The sequence below is a fragment of the Babylonia areolata genome, chromosome 28, assembly GCF_041734735.1.
Source record: "Babylonia areolata isolate BAREFJ2019XMU chromosome 28, ASM4173473v1, whole genome shotgun sequence".
NCBI lineage: Eukaryota > Metazoa > Mollusca > Gastropoda > Neogastropoda > Buccinidae > Babylonia > Babylonia areolata.
The window spans coordinates 25001-44239 of NC_134903.1; the positions used below are offsets into that span (position 1 = coordinate 25001).

The following is a 19239-nucleotide window of genomic DNA, read 5'->3' on the forward strand; positions in this document are numbered from 1 at the left end:
ATTAGAATAATAATGATGATGATGATGATGATGATGATTTATTATTGTTACTGTTATTATCATTATCCTTCTTCTTCTTGTATGATTGTGACAGTTTCATCACTACTGCTTTGAAGTATCAGTTGTTGGTTTTTTTTTATGTTTTTTTTTTATTTTTTATATTTCATTCTTCCCTTTCACCTCAACCTTCAGCGTTATGCATGCTGTGAGAACACTGGATGTTATTTGTTTAGAACTGCACAAGATATACACACAGTGATATCAAGTATGGATTAGAGTTTCATTCACTGTGTTTGCATCTGTCTCTCTTTCTGTCTCTGTCTCTCTGTCTGTTCGCTGTCTGTCTGTCTCTGTATGAAAGGTGATAGCGAAATGCCCATGAAACTAATATGTGCCCAGTAGGTTTGTGAACAAGCACCAACAACATCAGCACAATTGCTAAATGCTTACACATGAGAAGTGATAGCTGAATGTTCATTATAAAGATATATGAAATTTTATATTTACCAGTGTACACAGGTCATGAACCTGAAACGATGTGTATTAAAACAGTGTGTACAGGTTGGTGACCATGAAAGCGTGTGTACAGGTTGGTTGGTGACCATGAAAGCATGTGTACAGGTCATGAAAATGAAACCATGTGTCCAGGTTGGTGACCATGAAAATGTGTGTACAGGTTGGTGACCATGAAAACATATGTACAGGTTGGTTGGTGACCATGAAAACATGTGTACAGGTTGGTTGGTGACCATGAAAACATGTGTACAGGTTGGTTGGTGACCATGAAAGCATGTGTACAGGTCATGAACATGAAACCATGTGTACAGGTTGGTGACCATGAAAACATGTGTACAGGTTGGTTGGTGACCATGAAAACATGTGTACAGGTTGGTTGGTGACCATGAAATGTGTCCAGGTTGGTGACCATGAAAACATGAGTTCAGGTCATGAAGTTTAAAGCAGTGTGTACAGGTCATGAAGTTTAAAGCAGTGTGTACAGGTCATGAAGTTTAAAGCAACGTGTACAGGTCATGAAGTTTAAAGCAGTGTGTACAGGTCATGAAGTTTAAAAAAGCAATGTGTACAGGTCATGAAGTTTAAAGCAGTGTGCACAGATCATGAAGTTTAAAGCAATGTGTACAGGTCATGAAGTTTAAAGCAATGTGTACAGGTCATGAAGTTTAAAGCAGTTTGTACAGGTCATGAAGTTTAAAGCAATGTGCACAGGTCAGTGACCATGAAAACATTGTGCACAGGTCGGTGAACATGCAGATGAACAATGGCAGCACGCCGGTCTACCTGGCCTGTCAGCGTGGTCACCTGATGACGGCGGAATACCTGGCCAGCAAGAACGGAACTCCCAAGATCCACACGTTTGATGGCATGTCTCCACTGCACGCCGCCGCTCAGATGGGACATCAGAGTGTTGTGTCATGGCTGGTCAGTGACTGTTACTGTACACACTGTGTCACTGACATCAGAGTGTTGTGTCATGGCTGGTCAGTGACTGTTACTGTACACACTGTGTCACTGACATCAGAGTGTTGTGTCATGACTGGTCAGTGACTGTTACTGTACACACTGTGTCACTGACATCTGAGTGTTGTGTCATGGCTGGTCAGTGACTGTTACTGTACACACTGTGTCACTGACATCTGAGTGTTGTGTCATGGCTGGTCAGTGACTGTTACTGCACACACTGTGTCACTGACATCTGAGTGTTGTGTCATGGCTGGTCAGTGACTGTTACTGTACACACTGTGTCACTGACATCTGAGTGTTGTGTCATGGCTGGTCAGTGACTGTTACTGTACACACTGTGTCACTGACATCAGTGTTGTGTCATGGCTGGTCAGTGACTGTTACTGTTACTGCACACACTGTGTCACTGACATCTGAGTGTTGTGTCATGGCTGGTCCGTGACTGTTACTGTTACTGCACACACTGTGTCACTGACATCTGAGTGTTGTGTCATGGCTGGTGAGTGACTGTTACTGTACACACTGTGTCACTGACATCTGTGTGTTGTGTCATGGCTGGTGAGTGACTGTTACTGTACACACTGTGTCACTGACATCTGAGTGTTGTGTCATGGCTGGTCAGTGACTGTTTCTGTTACTGCACACACTGTGTCACTGACATCTGAGTGTTGTGTCATGGCTGGTCAGTGACTGTTACTGTTACTGCACACACTGTGTCACTGACATCTGAGTGTTGTGTCATGGCTGGTCAGTGACTGTTACTGCACACACTGTGTCACTGACATCTGAGTGTTGTGTCATGGCTGGTCAGTGACTGTTACTGTACACACTGTGTCACTGACACCTGAGTGTTGTGTCATGGCTGGTGAGTGACTGTTACTGTACACACTGTGTTACTGACATCAGAGTGTTTTGTCATGGCTGGTCAGTGACTGTTACTGTACACACTGTGTCACTGACATCAGTGTTGTGTCATGGCTGGTCAGTGACTGTTACTGTTACTGTTACTGTACACACTGTGTCACTGACATCTGGTTGTTGTGTCATGGCTGGTCAGTGACTGTTACTGTTACTGTTACTGCACACACTGTGTCACTGACATCTGGTTGTTGTGTCATGGCTGGTGAGTGACTGTTACTGCACACACTGTGTCACTGACATCTGAGTGTTGTGTCATGGCTGGTCAGTGACTGTTACTGTACACACTGTGTCACTGACATCAGTGTTGTGTCATGACTGGTCAGTGACTGTTACTGTACACACTGTGTCACTGACATCAGTGTTGTGTCATGGCTGGTCAGTGACTGTAACTGTTACTGCACACACTGTGTCACTGATATCTGAGTGTTGTGTCATGGCTGGTGAGTGACTGTTTCTGTTACTGTACACACTGTGTCACTGACATCTGTGTGTTGTGTCATGGCTGGCCAGTGACTGTTACTGTTACTGTACACACTGTGTCACTGACACCTGAGTGTTGTGTCATGGCTGGTCAGTGACTGTTACTGCACACACTGTGTCACTGACATCTGTGTGTTGTGTCATGGCTGGTGAGTGACTGTTACTGTACACACTGTGTCACTGACATCTGTGTGTTGTGTCATGGCTGGCCAGTGACTGTTACTGTTACTGTACACACTGTGTCACTGACATCAGTGTTGTGTCATGGCTGGTCAGTGACTGTTTCTGTTACTGTACACACTGTGTCACTGACACCTGAATGTTGTGTCATGGCTGGTCAGTGACTGTTACTGCACACACTGTGTCACTGACATCTGTGTGTTGTGTCATGGCTGGTCAGTGACTGTTACTGTACACACAGTGTTACTGACATCTGAGTGTTGTGTCATGGCTGGTGAGTGACTGTTACTGCACACACTGTGTCACTGACATCTGTGTGTTGTGTCATGGCTGGTGAGTGACTGTTACTGCACACACTGTGCCACTGACATCTGTGTGTTGTGTCATGGCTGGTGAGTGACTGTTACTGCACACACTGTGTCACTGACATCTGTGTGTTGTGTCATGGCTGGTCAGTGACTGTTACTGTACACACTGTGTCACTGACACCTGGGTGTTGTGTCATGGTTGATAAGCCTTTAACTGCACACACACACACACACACACACACACGCACACACACTGACACTTACACACGCACACACGCACGCACGCAGATACACACACGCACGCACCTGTTCCTTTTTGGGAAATGTTGAAAGCAGATTTTGATATAAGTTATTCTGAAACAAAAAAGGAAGAAAACATCAATACCACGACAAGTACTGCCAGAATTCATATGGAAGAAAAATATCAGGATCATCTCCATATCTTTACAGATGGATCTGTTCTTGAGGACAAAAATGCTGGTGCGGCTTTCTATATTCCTGCCTTTAAAGTTGAAAAATCTTACTTTATTGGAAAACATCTTTCCATCTTCACGGCTGAGCTAATTGCTATCACACAAGCTCTGAACTACTTAGTGAGCCATCAAATAGCTTTCTCGAAAATAGCGTTCTTTGTTGATTCCGAATTTGTACTTTATGCTCTAGAATTTACTTAGCCTTGAAACAAGACCTGACTTAGTTATTGAGGCAAATCATTTGGTACATTGTTTTAGGATTAAAGGGACTGAGGTCATTTTTTGTTGAGTGCCTTCTCATGTGGGCATTCATGGCAATGAAACTGCTGATAAAGCAGCTAAAAGAGGAGCACATGCACAAGATTCAGAAAAATCGACAAAAATACATGTCTGTCTTTTCGTAAAAGAGGCACGCACTTTGTTAGAAAAATCAGCATGTTTTCGATTTCATAAACGATGGAAGGAAAAGTTTTTAAAGCATAAAGGAACATTATTCCCTGAGAATAGTATTAAACTTAAAGAAAACATACCAAATCCATCAGCTTGCTGTACAGGATTAATAACCTCTACTTTCATCTGTATAAAACTTGATGTGCTGAAAACAAAGTATAGTAAAAATGTTACATGCATCTGTGGTAATCAGTTCAGCTTGCATCGTTGCTTGTTTCACTGTCAGCAGTTACGAACCTTCTTGCCCAAGTATTTCAAAGAGGATAATTATTCTGCAGATGATTTTTGGAAAGTTATTTCTGACGAGGTTCTTATGGTCGAACTTTCTCAGACATCAGTTTATTGCCCTATTTCTACATTCCTCTAATGTACTTCAGAATTGTGTAAATGGATTCTGTATTATTATCATTATTGAATTGTTACTGTTAAATGTAATTGCATGTTAGTTATGCATTCTTTGGTAGTTTTCTACCTGTTGTGTTTTCCACTGTCCACACTGACAGAACGACTGATGTGGTGGATTCAGGTGAAGGATCAAGGATTGTTGCAGTTTTGTACCTGTTGTGTTTTCCACTGTCCACACTGACAGAACGACTGATGTGGTGGATTCAGGTGAAGGATCAAGGATTGTTGTAGTTTTGTAGCTGTTGTGTTTTCCACTGTCCACACTGACAGAACGACTGATGTGGTGGATTCAGGTGAAGGATCAAGGATTGAACCCCAACGAGCGGGACTTTGACGGGGCCACACCCCTGCACTACGCAGCCAGTGGGGCCCACCAGGCCTGTGTGGACTGGCTGGTGAGGGAGGGGGGTGCACGGATCATTCTGGACAACTTGGGGGGCAGCCCCCTCCACTCTGCTGCCCAGTTTGGCCACACTCAGGTCAGTGCTCTTTCTGCTCCTGTTGGACGCCCTGCCTGTGTCTGTTGGCCCTGTCTGTCTGTGTCTGTTGGTCCTGTCTGTGTCTGTTGGCCCCGTCTGTCTGTTGGCCCTGTCTGTCTGTGTCTGTTGGCCCTGTCTGTGTCTGTTGGCCCCGTCTGTGTGTGTTGGCCCTGTCTGTCTGTGTCTGTTGGCCCTGTCTGTCTGTTGGCCCTGCCTGTGTCTGTTGGCCCTGTCTGTCTGTGCCTGTTGGCCCTGTCTGTCTGTGTCTGTTGGCCCTGTCTGTGTCTGTTGGCCCTGTCTGTGTCTGTTGGCCCTGTCTGTCTGTGTCTGTTGGCCCTGTCTGTCTGTTGGCCCTGTCTGTCTGTCTGTCTGTGTCTGTTGGCCCTGTCTGTGTCTGTTGGCCCTGTCTGTCTGTGTCTGTTGGCCCTGTCTGTCTGTTGGCCCTGTCTGTCTGTCTGTCTGTGTCTGTTGGCCCTGTCTATCTGTGTCTGTTGGCCCTGTCTGTCTGTGTCTGTTGGCCCTGTCTATCTGTTGGCCCTGTCTGTGCCTGTTGGCCCCGTCTGTCTGTGTCTGTTGGCCCTGTCTGTCTGTGTCTGTTGGCCCTGTCTGTCTGTGTCTGTTGGCCCTGTCTGTCTGTGTCTGTTGGCCCCGTCTGTCTGTGTCTGTTGGCCCTGTCTGTCTGTGTCTGTTGGCCCTGTCTGTGTCTGTTGGCCCTGTCTGTCTGTGTCTGTTGGCCCTGTCTGTCTGTTGGCCCTGTCTGTCTGTGTCTGTTGGCCCTGTCTGTGTCTGTTGGCCCTGTCTGTCTGTTGGCCCTGTCTGTCTGTGTCTGTTGGCCCTGTCTGTGTCTGTTGGCCCTGTCTGTCTGTTGGCCCTGTCTGTCTGTGTCTGTTGGCCCTGTCTGTGTCTGTTGGCCCTGTCTGTGTCTGTTGGCCCTGTCTGTTGGCCCTGTCTGTGTCTGTTGGCCCTGTCTGTGTCTGTTGGCCCTGTCTGTTGGCCCTGTCTGTGTCTGTTGGCCTTGTCTGTTGGCCCTGTCTGTCTGTGTCTGTTGGCCCTGTCTGTCTGTTGGCCCTGTCTGTCTGTGTCTGTTGGCCCTGTCTGTCTGTTGGCCCCGTCTGTCTGTGTCTGTTGGCCCTGTCTGTCTGTTGGCCCTGTCTGTTGGCCCTGTCTGTCTGTGTCTGTTGGCCCTGTCTGTCTGTGTCTGTTGGCCCTGTCTGTCTGTTGGCCCCGTCTGTGTCTGTTGGCCCTGTCTGTCTGTGTCTGTTGGCCCTGTCTGTCTGTTGGCCCTGTCTGTCTGTGTCTGTTGGCCCTTTCTGTCTGTTGGCCCTGTCTGTCTGTTGGCCCTGTCTGTCTGTGTCTGTTGGCCCTGTCTGTCTGTTGGCCCCGTCTGTCTGTGTCTGTTGGCCCTGTCTGTGTCTGTTGGCCCTGTCTGTCTGTTGGCCCTGTCTGTGTCTGTTGGCCCTGTCTGTATCTCTGTTGGCCCTGTCTGTGTCTGTTGGCCCTGTCGGTATCTCTGTTGGCCCTGTCTGTGTCTGTTGGCCCTGTCTGTCTGTTGGCCCTGTCTGTGTCTGTTGGCCCTGTCTGTCTGTGTCTGTTGGCCCTGTCTGTCTGTGTCTGTTGGCCCTGTCTGTCTGTGTCTGTTGGCCCTGTCTGTCTGTTGGCCCTGTCTGTCTGTGTCTGTTGGCCCTGTCTGTCTGTGTCTGTTGGCCCTGTCTGTCTGTGTCTGTTGACCATGTCTGTGTGTCTGTTGGCCCTGTCTGTGTCTGTAGGCCCTGTCTGTCTGTTGGCCCTGTCTGTCTGTGTCTGTTGGCCCTGTCTGTTGGCCCTGTCTGTCTGTGTCTGTTGGCCCTGTCTGTCTGTTGGCCCTGTCTGTGTCTGTTGGCCCTGTCTGTCTGTTGGCCCCGTCTGTGTCTGTTGGCCCTGTCTGTCTGTGTCTGTTGGCCCTGTCTGTCTGTGTCTGTTGGCCCTGTCTGTCTGTTGGCCCTGTCTGTGTCTGTTGGCCCTGTCTGTCTGTGTCTGTTGGCCCTGTCTGTTGGCCCTGTCTGTGTCTGTTGGCCCTGTCTGTCTGTTGGCCCCGTCTGTGTCTGTTGGCCCTGTCTGTCTGTGTCTGTTGGCCCTGTCTGTGTCTGTTGGCCCTGTCTGTCTGTTGGCCCCGTCTGTGTCTGTTGGCCCTGTCTGTCTGTGTCTGTTGGCCCTGTCTGTTGGCCCTGTCTGTGTCTGTTGGCCCTGTCTGTCTGTTGGCCCTGTCTGTCTGTGTCTGTTGGCCCTGTCTGTGTCTGTTGGCCCTGTCTGTCTGTTGGCCCTTTCTGTCTGTTGGCCCTGTCTGTGTCTGTTGGCCCTGTCTGTCTGTTGGCCCCGTCTGTGTCTGTTGGCCCTTTCTGTGTCTGTTGGCCCTGTCTGTCTGTTGGCCCTGTCTGTCTGTGTCTGTTGGCCCTGTCTGTCTGTGTCTGTTGGCCCTGTCTGTCTGTTGGCCCTGTCTGTCTGTGTCTGTTGGCCCTGTCTGTCTGTTGGCCCTGTCTGTCTGTGTCTGTTGGCCCTGTCTGTGTCTGTTGGCCCTGTTTGTGTCTGTTGGCCCTGTCTGTCTGTTGGCCCTGTCGGTATCTCTGTTGGCCCTGTCTGTGTCTGTTGGTCCTGTCTGTGTCTGTTGGCCCTGTCTGTGTCTGTTGGTCCTGTCTGTCTGTGTGTTGGCCCTGTCTGTCTGTTGGCCCTGTCTGTGTCTGTTGGCCCTTTCTGTCTGTTGGCCCTGTCTGTCTGTGTCTGTTGGCCCTGTCTGTGTCTGTTGGCCCTGTCTGTCTGTGTCTGTTGGCCCTGTCGGTGTCTGTTGACCATGTCTGTGTGTCTGTTGGCCCTGTCTGTGTCTGTTGGCCCTGTCTGTCTGTTGGCCCTGTCTGTCTGTGTCTGTTGGCCCTGTCTGTCTGTGTCTGTTGACCATGTCTGTGTGTCTGTTGGCCCTGTCTGTGTCTGTTGGCCCTTTCTGTGTCTGTTGGCCCTGTCTGTCTGTTGGCCCTTTCTCTGTCTGTTGGCCCTGTCTGTCTGTGTCTGTTGGCCCAGTCTGTGTCTGTGCAAGTGTGTGTGTGTGTGTGTGTGTGTGTTGGGACTCATGTACGTTTATGCGTATTTGATTGTGCTTTCATATCTGTGAAACTGCATTTTTTTTGCATATCCGTTATGCATGTGTGTGAATGTGTGTCTGCATGTTTTACATTTATTTGCTTATTTATCATCATTATTGTCTTTTTATTTTTTATTTTCATTTGTTATTATTAAAAAAAAAAATTATTCATTTATTTATTGATTTTATTTCATTTATTTTTTTTTGTGTGTGTGCGCTTACAGTTGATTTCATCAAGATTTTTGCGCCTTATAAATACCATTATTTATTATTATTTATTTATTTTTTATTTTATTTTATGATTATTAAAAAAAAAAAAAAAATGTATTTGTGTTTGTAGTTCTCTTTCGTTTTTATCACAACAGATTTCTCTGTGCGAAATTCGGGCTGCCCTCCCCTGGGAGAGCGCGTCACTACACTACAGCGCCACCCATTTTTTTGTATTTTTTCCTGCGTGCAGTTTTCTTTGTTTTTTCTATGGAAGTAGATTTTTCTACAGAATTTTGCCAGGGACAACCCTTTTGTTGTCGTGGGTTCTTTTACGTGCGCTAAGTGCATGCTGCACACGGGACCTTGGTTTATCGTCTCATCCGAATGACTAGCGTCCAGACCACCACCACAAGGTCTAGTGGAGGGGGAGAAAATATTGGCGGCTGAGCAGTGTATTTATTGTATTATTATTATTATTATTATTATTATTATTTTATGGTTCTTTTTTGGTTGTTTTTTTTCTCAATGCCTAAGTGCGTTGGGTTACACTGCTGGTCAGGCATCTGCTTGGCAGATGTGGTGTAGCGCATATGGATTTGACTGAACGCAGTGACTCCTCCTTTAGCTACTGATACTGATACTGTTCCCTTGTATCTCTGTCCCCTTATGTCCCTGTCTCTGTCTCTATCTCTATCCCCTTGTGTCCCTGTCTCTGTCTCTGTCCCATTGTGTCTCTGTCTCTATCCCCTTGTGTCTCTGTCTCTGTCCCCTTGTGTCTCTGTCTCTGTCCCCTTGTGTCTCTGTCTCTGTCTCTGTCCCCTTATGTCTCTGTCTCTGTCCCCTTATGTCTCTGTCTCTGTCTCTGTCCCATTGTGTCTCTGTCTCTGTCCCCTTGTGTCTCTGTCTCTGTCCCCTTGTGTCTCTGTTTCTGTCTCTGTCCCCTTATGTCTCTGTTTCTGTCTCTGTCCCCTTGTGTCTCTCTGTTCCCTTGTGTCTCTGTCTCTATCCCGTTGTGTCTCTGTCTCTGTTCCTTTATGTCTCTGTCTCTATTCCCTTGTGTCTCTGTCTCTGTTCCTTTATGTCTCTGTCTCTGTCTCTATCCCCTTGTGTCTCTGTCTCTGTTCCTTTATGTCTCTGTCTCTGTCCCCTTGTGTCTGTCTCTGTCTCTATCCCCTTGTGTCTCTGTCTCTATCCCCTTGTGTCTGTCTCTGTCTCTATCCCCTTGTGTCTCTGTCTCTATCCCCTTGTGTCTTGGTCTCTGTACCCATATGTCTCTGTCTCTGTCCCCTTGTGTCTCTGTCTCTGCCCCCTTATGTCTCTGTCTCTGTGCCCTTGTCTCTCTGTCTCTGTCTCTATCCCCTTGGTATCTGTCTTCCCCTTGTGTCTGTCTCTGTCACTATCCCTTGTGTCTCTGTCTCTATCCCCCTGTGGTCTTGGCTCTGTTACCCATATGTCTCTGTCTCTGTCCCCTGTCTGTCTCTGTCTCTGCCCCCTTATGTCCTATGTCTCTGTGCCCGTGTCTCTCTGTCAGCTGTCTCTAGCCCCTTGTGGTCTCTGTCTCTGTGCCCTTGTCTCGCTGTCTCTGTCTCTATCCCCTTGTGTCTCTGTCCGCTGCCCCCTTAGATGGTCTCGTTCGTCCTGTCTCCCTTGTCTCTCTGTCTCTGTCTCTATCCCCTTGTGTCTCTGTCTCTGTCCCCTTGTCTCTCTGTCTCTGTCTCTATCCCCTTGTGTCTCTGTCTCTATCCCCTTGTGTCTCTGTCTCTGTCCCCTTGTCTCTCTGTCTCTGTCTCTATCCCCTTGTGTCTCTGTCCCTGCCCCCTTATGTCTCTGTCTCTATCCCCTTGTGTCTTGGTCTCTGTACCCATATGTCTCTGTCTCTGTCTCTGTCCCCTTGTGTCTCTGTCTCTGTCCCCTTGTCTCTCTGTCTCTATCCCCTTGTGTCTCTGTCTCTGCCCCCTTATGTCTCTGTCTCTGTCTCTATCCCCTTGTGTCTCTGTCTCTGCCCCCTTATGTCTCTGTCTCAGTCTCTGTCCCCTTGTGTCTCTGTCTCTGCCCCCTTATGTCTCTGTCTCTGTCTCTATCCCCTTATGTCTCTGTCTCTATCCCCTTGTGTCTCTGTCTCTGTCCCCTTGTGTCTCTGTCTCTATCCCCTTGTGTCTCTGTCTCTGTCCCCTTGTGTCTCTGTCTCTGTCTCTGTCCCCTTGTGTCTCTGTCTCTGTCCCCTTGTCTCTCTGTCTCTGTCTCTGTCCCCTTGTCTCTCTGTCTCTGTCTCTGTCCCCTTGTGTCTCTGTCTCTGTCCCCTTGTCTCTCTGTCTCTGTCTCTGTCCCCTTGTCTCTCTGTCTCTGTCTCTGTCCCCTTGTGTCTCTGTCTCTGTCCCCTTGTCTCTCTGTCTCTGTCTCTGTCTCTGTCCCCTTGTGTCTCTGTCTCTGTCCCCTTGTGTCTCTGTCTCTGTCCCCTTGTGTCTCTGTCTCTGTCCCCTTGTCTCTCTGTCTCTGTCTCTATCCCCTTGTGTCTCTGTCTCTGTCCCCTTGTGTCTCTGTCTCTGTCCCCTTGTGTCTCTGTCTCTATCCTTTTGTATCTCTGTCTCTGTCCCCTTGTGTCTCGGTCTCTGTCTCTATCCCCTTGTGTCTCTGTCTCTGTCCCCTTGTGTCTCTGTCTCTGCCCCCTTATGTCTCTGTCTCTGTCCCCTTGTGTCTCTGTCTCTGTCCCCTTGTCTCTCTGTCTCTGTCTCTGTCCCCTTGTGTCTCTGTCTCTGTCCCCTTGTCTCTCTGTCTCTGTCTCTATCCCCTTGTGTCTCTGTCTCTGTCCCCTTGTGTCTCTGTCTCTGTCCCCTTGTGTCTCTGTCTCTGTCCCCTTGTCTCTGTCTCTGTCTCTATCCCCTTGTGTCTCTGTCTCTGTCCCCTTGTGTCTCTGTCTCTGTCCCCTTGTGTCTCTGTCTCTATCCCTTTTGTATCTCTGTCTCTGTCCCCTTGTGTCTCGGTCTCTGTCTCTATCCCCTTGTGTCTCTGTCTCTGTCCCCTTGTGTCTCTGTCTCTGCCCCCTTATGTCTCTGTCTCTGTCTGTCCCCTTGTGTCTCTGTCTCTGTCCCCTTGTGTCTCTGTCTCTATCCCCTTATGTCTCTGTCTCTATCCCCTTGTGTCTCTGTCTCTGTCCCCTTGTGTCTCGGTCTCTGTCCCCTTGTGTCTCTGTCTCTGTCTCTATCCCCTTGTGTCTCTGTCTCTATCCCCTTGTGTCTCTGTCTCTGTGTCTCTGTCCCCTTGTGTCTCTGTCTCTGTGTCTCTGTCCCCTTGTGTCTCTGTCTCTATCCCCTTGTTTCTCTGTCTCTGTCTCTATCCCCTTGTGTCTCTGTCTCTATCCCCTTGTGTCTCTGTCTCTGTCTCTATCCCCTTGTGTCTCTGTCTCTGTCTCTATCCCCTTGTGTCTCTGTCTCTGCCCCCCTGTGTCTCTGTCTCTGTCCCCTTGTCTCTGTCTCTATCCCCTTGTCTCTGTCTCTGTCCCCCTGTGTCTCTGTCTCTAGAGACAGATAGTGGTAGAGACAGACAGAGAGTGGTAGAGAAGGAACGAATGAATGAACAAATGAACAAACAGTGTTAATGAGGGAAGTGGAATAAGCATGCACATGCTTTTTTACATCCAGCCCTCAGGTCAAAGAGAAATATAAACAAAATGCTCACAGGATATCAAAAGGTTATAGAAGTACATACATAACATTCAAATACACTCAAATGCACAGTACACATCTACAGGTACATAATCATAATGCAATGATAAAAATGTATATAAATATGATAATATAAAAGTGCAGTATCAGAGAGAGAGAGAGAGAGAGAGAGAGATGATGATGATGATGAAGTACACACAGGACATTCGGATACACACAAATACATATGTAATCATTTAAATGTATATGAATGTGTCAGCAACTTCTTTCATTGAATAAGCATGACATGCATTTTTGAATTTATTTAATGAGGTGTGGTTTTGCAGAGAGGATGGAATATTGTTCCAGAGCAAACCACCAGAATACATGAGGCAGGATTTAAAAAGATCAATTCTAGGAAGAGGCAGCATTAACTTATGAGCATGGCGATTATATGAAATGAACTAGTAATTGATAGTGGAACACTACCAGAAAATATTTTGAACATGAAAACTGCTTTGTTGTGCTTGAGTTTCAAGTTCAGTGGAAGAATGTCCAACATAGTATAGTCTGTAAAGAACAAGCAGGAAGATATAAGTAAAAGTAATTTCAGAGCATGTCTATAAAGACTATGCAGAGGTTTGAGAATATTTTCGCTGACCAGATCTCAGATTGTGGATGCATGATTTATATGAGGTTCAATGAAGGCATGGAAAAACATTTTACAGGAATGGATATCTAAGAAATGTTTGATCTTGGATAGCTAATAGATCTTTTTAGAGAGCGTATTGCATATCATTCCAGCATGCTCAGACCATGATAGGTTGTTGTCAGTTACTACCCCTAAAACTTTATGGAACTCAATTTCATCTACGATTTTACTATTAATGAACAGAGGAAGACAAATATCAGAGATATTCTGACCCATCATATATTTTGTTTTATGTGGGTTAAGGCTCATATGGTTTAACTCTGACCATTCAACTGATTGATATTTGTTTGTAATGATGCACATATTTCATCCCTTTTTTAATTACTAGCATGCAGTGTCGTGTCATCTGCAAACATTTCAGTGTGCTGTTAATGACAGAGACAAATTGTTAATATAAATGGAAAATAGTATAGGTCCAAGGACCGAACCCTGAGGTACACCATACATCACTGGCATAAGAGATGATTTATGCCCATTGCCAGCACCAGTTACTCCCTTTTATTCAGGAATGAAGAGATAAGTTTTAGTGTGTCACTTGATAGGCCATATATTTTAAGCTTTTTAAGAAGAAGAGTGTGGTCTATTACATCAAAGGCTTTGGCAAAATCAACAAAGACAACTCCAGTTATTTTGTTATCGTTTATGTTAGTAAGCCATTTATCAACTAAATTGGTTAGTGCAGTGTGACATGAGTGATGTTTCCTAAATCCTGACTGGTTAGGATGAAACAAATCAAATTTGTCAAAATGACTAAGAAAATGCTTTCTAATGTGATTTTCTGAAGGTTTAGAGATAACAGATAGAACAGAAATAGGTCTGTAGTTAGAAGGGTTAGTACGACCACTAGATTTATAAAGTGGTATGACCCAAGCAATTTTGAACGTTTTGGGAAATTGGTTTTTGCGTATACACAGGTTTTAAGACATAGGTGAGTGCTTCAGAAATAACAGGAGCAGCAATCTTTAAAATTTTATCATCAGTACCATCTAGTCCACAAGTGCTTGTTTGTTTCAAATGGATTAAAGCATTATGAACTTCATGAACGGACATTAGTGGGATGTTTAGGTCAGAAGATATATGTTTTGAGTCACAAAATTCTTTTAACTTTTCAAGATTATTGAGTACATATCAATGAGATCGTACTTTTGAATTAGCTATTTCACACAAGTGGGTGTTAAAATCTTCTGGATTCAGATTAGTATCTTGGTGGATTTTACAGTAATCTTGTTACTTGTTAACTGGTTAATAGCATTCTAAATTGACCTGCTGTCAGATTTGGAAGAAACAAGATCTTGAATATACTCAACTTTAGCTAAATGTTTTAAACGATTGACAAGATTTCTCTGTTTCTTAAATTCTTCCTTAGACTTAGAGACTGTAGACAGAGGGAAGTCAGGAAAAGTCATGGCATCAGCAAGGTGCTTGGACAGCCAGGGTAACTCAGGATTCTCTCTAATGTGTTTGGTTTTATATGGTGCATGCTTATCACAGCTCTCTAGAACTGGCGCCCTTTGATGGGTCATTTATTTTCACCAGGGTGTCTAGCCACCCTCCTCACCATCCTCTTGAGAGGACTGGTGGGGGTGCTGGTTTAGTCACCAGCAGTTCAACCCTGTGACAGGTAGTACTGGGATCCAGGTTACCGGTAGCAGATATATCTATCTGACCTGACAGGAGTAAGGTTCAGCTTAACGCCAGGCGATGTGCAAATCAGTATTGGACACAGGTCAGCAAAGAGATACAAAATGCTGCTGAAAGAGGCAACATTCGAGGGATGTATGATGGTATCAAGAAGGCACTGGGACCAACACAGAACAAGACTGCCCCTCTCAAATCCTCCACTGGGGAAGTAATCCATGATCCTAGCCAGCAGATGGAGAGATGGGCGGAACACTACCCTGACCTCTACTCCACAGAAAACATGGTGTCCAACTCAGTCCTCGATGCCATCAAGTGCATGCCGGTCATGGAAGAACTTGACACAGAGACAACTGAGGACGAATTCAGCAAGGTCATTAACAGCCTGACATCAGGCAAGGCACCTGGCAGCGACGGAATTCCCCCCAGACCTCATTAAACACTGCAAGACTACTCTTCTGCATCCTCTGCACACAGTCCTCTGTCAGTGCTGGAATGAGCGAGCTGTACCGCAGGACATGAGGGACGCCAAGCTCATCACCCTGTTCAAAAACAAGGGTGAAAGGAGTGACTGCAACAACTACAGAGGCATCTCGCTTCTCAACATTGTAGACAAAGTCTACGCTCAGGTCCTTTTAATCCGCCTGCAGAAACTGGCCGAACGTGTTTACCTGGAATCACAGTGCGGTTTCCGAGCAGAGAGATCCACGGTAGACATGATCTTCCCCCTTCGCCAAATCCAGGAGAAGTGCAGAGAGCAGAGGATGCCCCTGTATGTCGCATTCATTGACCTCACCAAGGCCTTTGACCTAGTCAGCAGAGACGGCCTTTTCAGGACTCTTTGGAAGATTGGCAGCCCCCCCCAAACTGCACAGCCTGATTGAGTCCTTCCACTCCAACATGAAAGGGACGGCGCATTTTAATGGTAACCTCTCCAAGCCCTTCGACGTACGCAGCGGTGTCAAACAAGGCTGCGTCCTCGCCCCCACCCTATTTGGAATCTTCTTTGCTCTTCTCCTGAGACATGCGTTCAGCACAGCGCAAGAAGGGATCTACCTGCAGACCAGATCAGATGGCAGGCTCTTCAATCTTGCCCGCCTCAAAGCAAGGACAAAAGTCCATGAAGCCCTTATCACAGACATGCTCTTTGCCGATGATGCCGCAGTTGTGACCCAGACCCAGCGGGACTTGCGGTCACTAATGGACCGCTTCTCCCAGGCCTGCAGAGATTTCGGTCTGACCATCAGTCTCAAGAAGACAAATGTCCTAGGCCAAGACACGCCATCTCCACCAGCCATTGATGACTACGAGCTTGAAGGCATCCATCAATTCACTTACCTTGGGTCCACCGTCACTGACAACCTCTCCCTTGCCACCGAGATCGACAAGAGGATCAGGAAGGCAGCCACAACGCTAGCCTGCCTCGCACAAAGAGTGTGGACAAATCCCAACTGACCACGAGGACAAAGATGGCTGTATACAACACCTGCGTCCTCAGCACCTTGCTGTATGGCAGTGAGGCGTGGACCACACATGCTCGTCAGGAGAAAAGGCTCAATACCTTCCACCTGAGAAGCCTACGGCGCATAATCGGCATTTCCTGGCTCGCACTGGCCTCCCAATCATGTATACCATGCTGAGACAGTGTCGGCTGTGCTGGCTGGGCCACGTTCGCCGCATGGAAGATGGTCGCATCCCAAAAGACATCCTTTATGGAGAGCTCGCCACAGGGCAGAGAAACATCGGCCGCCCACAGCTGAGATACAAAGACGTTTGCAAACATGACATGAAGGCGCTTGAGATCAACACTGAGTCCTGGGAGGACCTTGCAGATGACCGCAACAGATGGAGAAGCACTCTCAAGAATCAGCTATGGATTGGTGAGGACAAACTGTCAGCTGCTGCAGCAGAAATGTGAGCTTGCAGAAAAGGGACGGCAGCCAACAGACCAGCATCAACTTACACATGTGACCGCTGTGACAGAGACTGTATCTCTCGCATCGGTCTCTACAGTCACAGGCGACGCTGCTTGGTCCAAGCAGACAGCCCAGTTAGACATTAGGTTGGATATACTCTATCCATGGTCAGCCATGACCGAAGGAGGCCTACTACTATCATAAATATTTAAGAAGTTATGGTACCAAACTTCAAAGGCCTTATCAGGAGTTGTAAACTGGTATACCCAAGAAAAACATGAGTTGTGTAAATCGTGCAATAGAGACAGAGACAGAGAGAGGTAGAGACAGAGAGTGAGAGAGATGGAGAGTGGTAGAGACAGAGACAGAGAGTGGTAGAGACAGAGACAGAGAGTGGTAGAGACAGAGACAGTGGTAGAGACAGAGAGACAGAGAGTGGTAGAGACAGAGACAGGGAGTGGTAGAGACAGAGAGTGAGAGAGATGGAGAGTGGTAGAGACAGAGACAGTGGTAGAGACAGAGACAGTGGTAGAGACAGAGAGTGGTAGAGACAGACAGACAGAGTGGTAGAGACAGAGTGGTAGAGACAGAGAGACAGAGTGGTAGAGACAGAGAGACAGGGAGTGGTAGAGACAGAGACAGGGAGTGGTAGAGACAGAGAGACAGAGTGGTAGAGACAGAGAGGTAGAGACAGAGACAGAGTGGTAGAGACAGAGAGACAGGGAGTGGTAGAGACAGAGAGGTAGAGATAGAGACAGAGTGGTAGAGACAGAGACAGAGTGGTAGAGACAGAGAGACATGGAGTGGTAGAGACAGAGACAGGGAGTGGTAGAGACAGAGAGACAGGGAGTGGTAGAGACAGAGAGACAGGGAGTGGTAGAGACAGAGAGGTAGAGACAGAGACAGAGTGGTAGAGACAGATACAGAGTGGTAGAGACAGAGTGGTAGAGACAGAGAGGTAGAGACAGGGAGTGGTAGAGACAGAGTGGTAGAGACAGAGTGGTAGAGACAGAGAGACAGGGAGTGGTAGAGACAGAGTGGTAGAGACAGAGAGACAGGGAGTGGTAGAGACAGAGAGGTAGAGACAGAGACAGAGTGGTAGAGACAGAGAGACAGGGAGTGGTAGAGACAGAGTGATAGAGACAGAGAGACAGAGTGCTAGAGACAGAGACAGAGTGCTAGAGACAGAGTGGTAGAGACAGAGTGGTAGAGACAGAGAGACAGGGAGACAGAGTGGTAGAGACAGAGACAGAGTGGTAGAGACAGAGTGGTAGAGACAGAGTAGAGACAGAGAGACAGAGAGGTAGAGACAGAGTGGTAGAGACAGAGAGACAGAGTGGTAGAGACAGAGTAGAGACAGAGTGGTAGAGACAGAGAGGTAGAGACAGAGAGACAGAGAGGTAGAGACAGAGAGGCAGAGTGGTAGAGACAGAGTAGAGACAGAGTGGTAGAGACAGAGAGACAGAGTGGTAGAGACAGAGAGGCAGAGTGGTAGAGACAGAGACAGGGAGTGGTAGAGACAGAGAGACAGAGAGGTAGAGACAGAGAGACAGAGAGGTAGAGACAGAGAGACAGAGAGGTAGAGACAGAGTGGTAGAGACAAAGAGAGTGGTAGAGACAGAGAGGCAGAGTGGTAGAGACAGAGTAGAGACAGAGTGGTAGAGACAGAGAGGTAGAGACAGAGAGACAGAGAGGTAGAGACAGAGTGGTAGAGACAGAGAGGTAGAGACAGAGAGGTAGAGACAGAGTGGTAGAGACAGAGAGGTAGAGACAGAGTGGTAGAGACAGAGAGACAGAGAGGTAGAGACAGAGACAGGGAGTGGTAGAGACAGAGAGTGAGAGAGATGGAGAGTGGTAGAGACAGAGACAGTGGTAGAGACAGAGACAGTGGTAGAGACAGAGAGTGGTAGAGACAGACAGACAGAGTGGTAGAGACAGAGTGGTAGAGACAGAGAGACAGAGTGGTAGAGACAGAGAGACAGGGAGTGGTAGAGACAGAGACAGGGAGTGGTAGAGACAGAGAGACAGAGTGGTAGAGACAGAGAGGTAGAGACAGAGACAGAGTGGTAGAGACAGAGAGACAGGGAGTGGTAGAGACAGAGAGGTAGAGATAGAGACAGAGTGGTAGAGACAGAGACAGAGTGGTAGAGACAGAGAGACATGGAGTGGTAGAGACAGAGACAGGGAGTGGTAGAGACAGAGAGACAGGGAGTGGTAGAGACAGAGAGACAGGGAGTGGTAGAGACAGAGAGGTAGAGACAGAGACAGAGTGGTAGAGACAGATACAGAGTGGTAGAGACAGAGTGGTAGAGACAGAGAGGTAGAGACAGGGAGTGGTAGAGACAGAGTGGTAGAGACAGAGTGGTAGAGACAGAGAGACAGGGAGTGGTAGAGACAGAGTGGTAGAGACAGAGAGACAGGGAGTGGTAGAGACAGAGAGGTAGAGACAGAGACAGAGTGGTAGAGACAGAGAGACAGGGAGTGGTAGAGACAGAGTGATAGAGACAGAGAGACAGAGTGCTAGAGACAGAGACAGAGTGCTAGAGACAGAGTGGTAGAGACAGAGTGGTAGAGACAGAGAGACAGGGAGACAGAGTGGTAGAGACAGAGACAGAGTGGTAGAGACAGAGTGGTAGAGACAGAGTAGAGACAGAGAGACAGAGAGGTAGAGACAGAGTGGTAGAGACAGAGAGACAGAGTGGTAGAGACAGAGTAGAGACAGAGTGGTAGAGACAGAGAGGTAGAGACAGAGAGACAGAGAGGTAGAGACAGAGAGGCAGAGTGGTAGAGACAGAGTAGAGACAGAGTGGTAGAGACAGAGAGACAGAGAGGTAG

At 47.5% G+C, this 19239-nt stretch overlaps 1 protein-coding gene across 4 annotated transcripts in view; it reads left to right on the forward strand.

The window, feature by feature from the left end:
* The window catches only part of LOC143302129 (uncharacterized), an 82042-nt gene that overhangs the window by 6944 nt on the left and 55859 nt on the right, over nt 1-19239 (forward strand). For all 4 annotated transcript variants that reach the window (XM_076616676.1, XM_076616677.1, XM_076616678.1 and 1 more), the window contains exons 2-3: nt 1257-1440; nt 4993-5178. In XM_076616676.1, coding sequence (XP_076472791.1) covers nt 1257-1440; nt 4993-5178 — 370 coding nt within the window. The remainder of the gene's footprint in view (nt 1-1256; nt 1441-4992; nt 5179-19239) is intronic.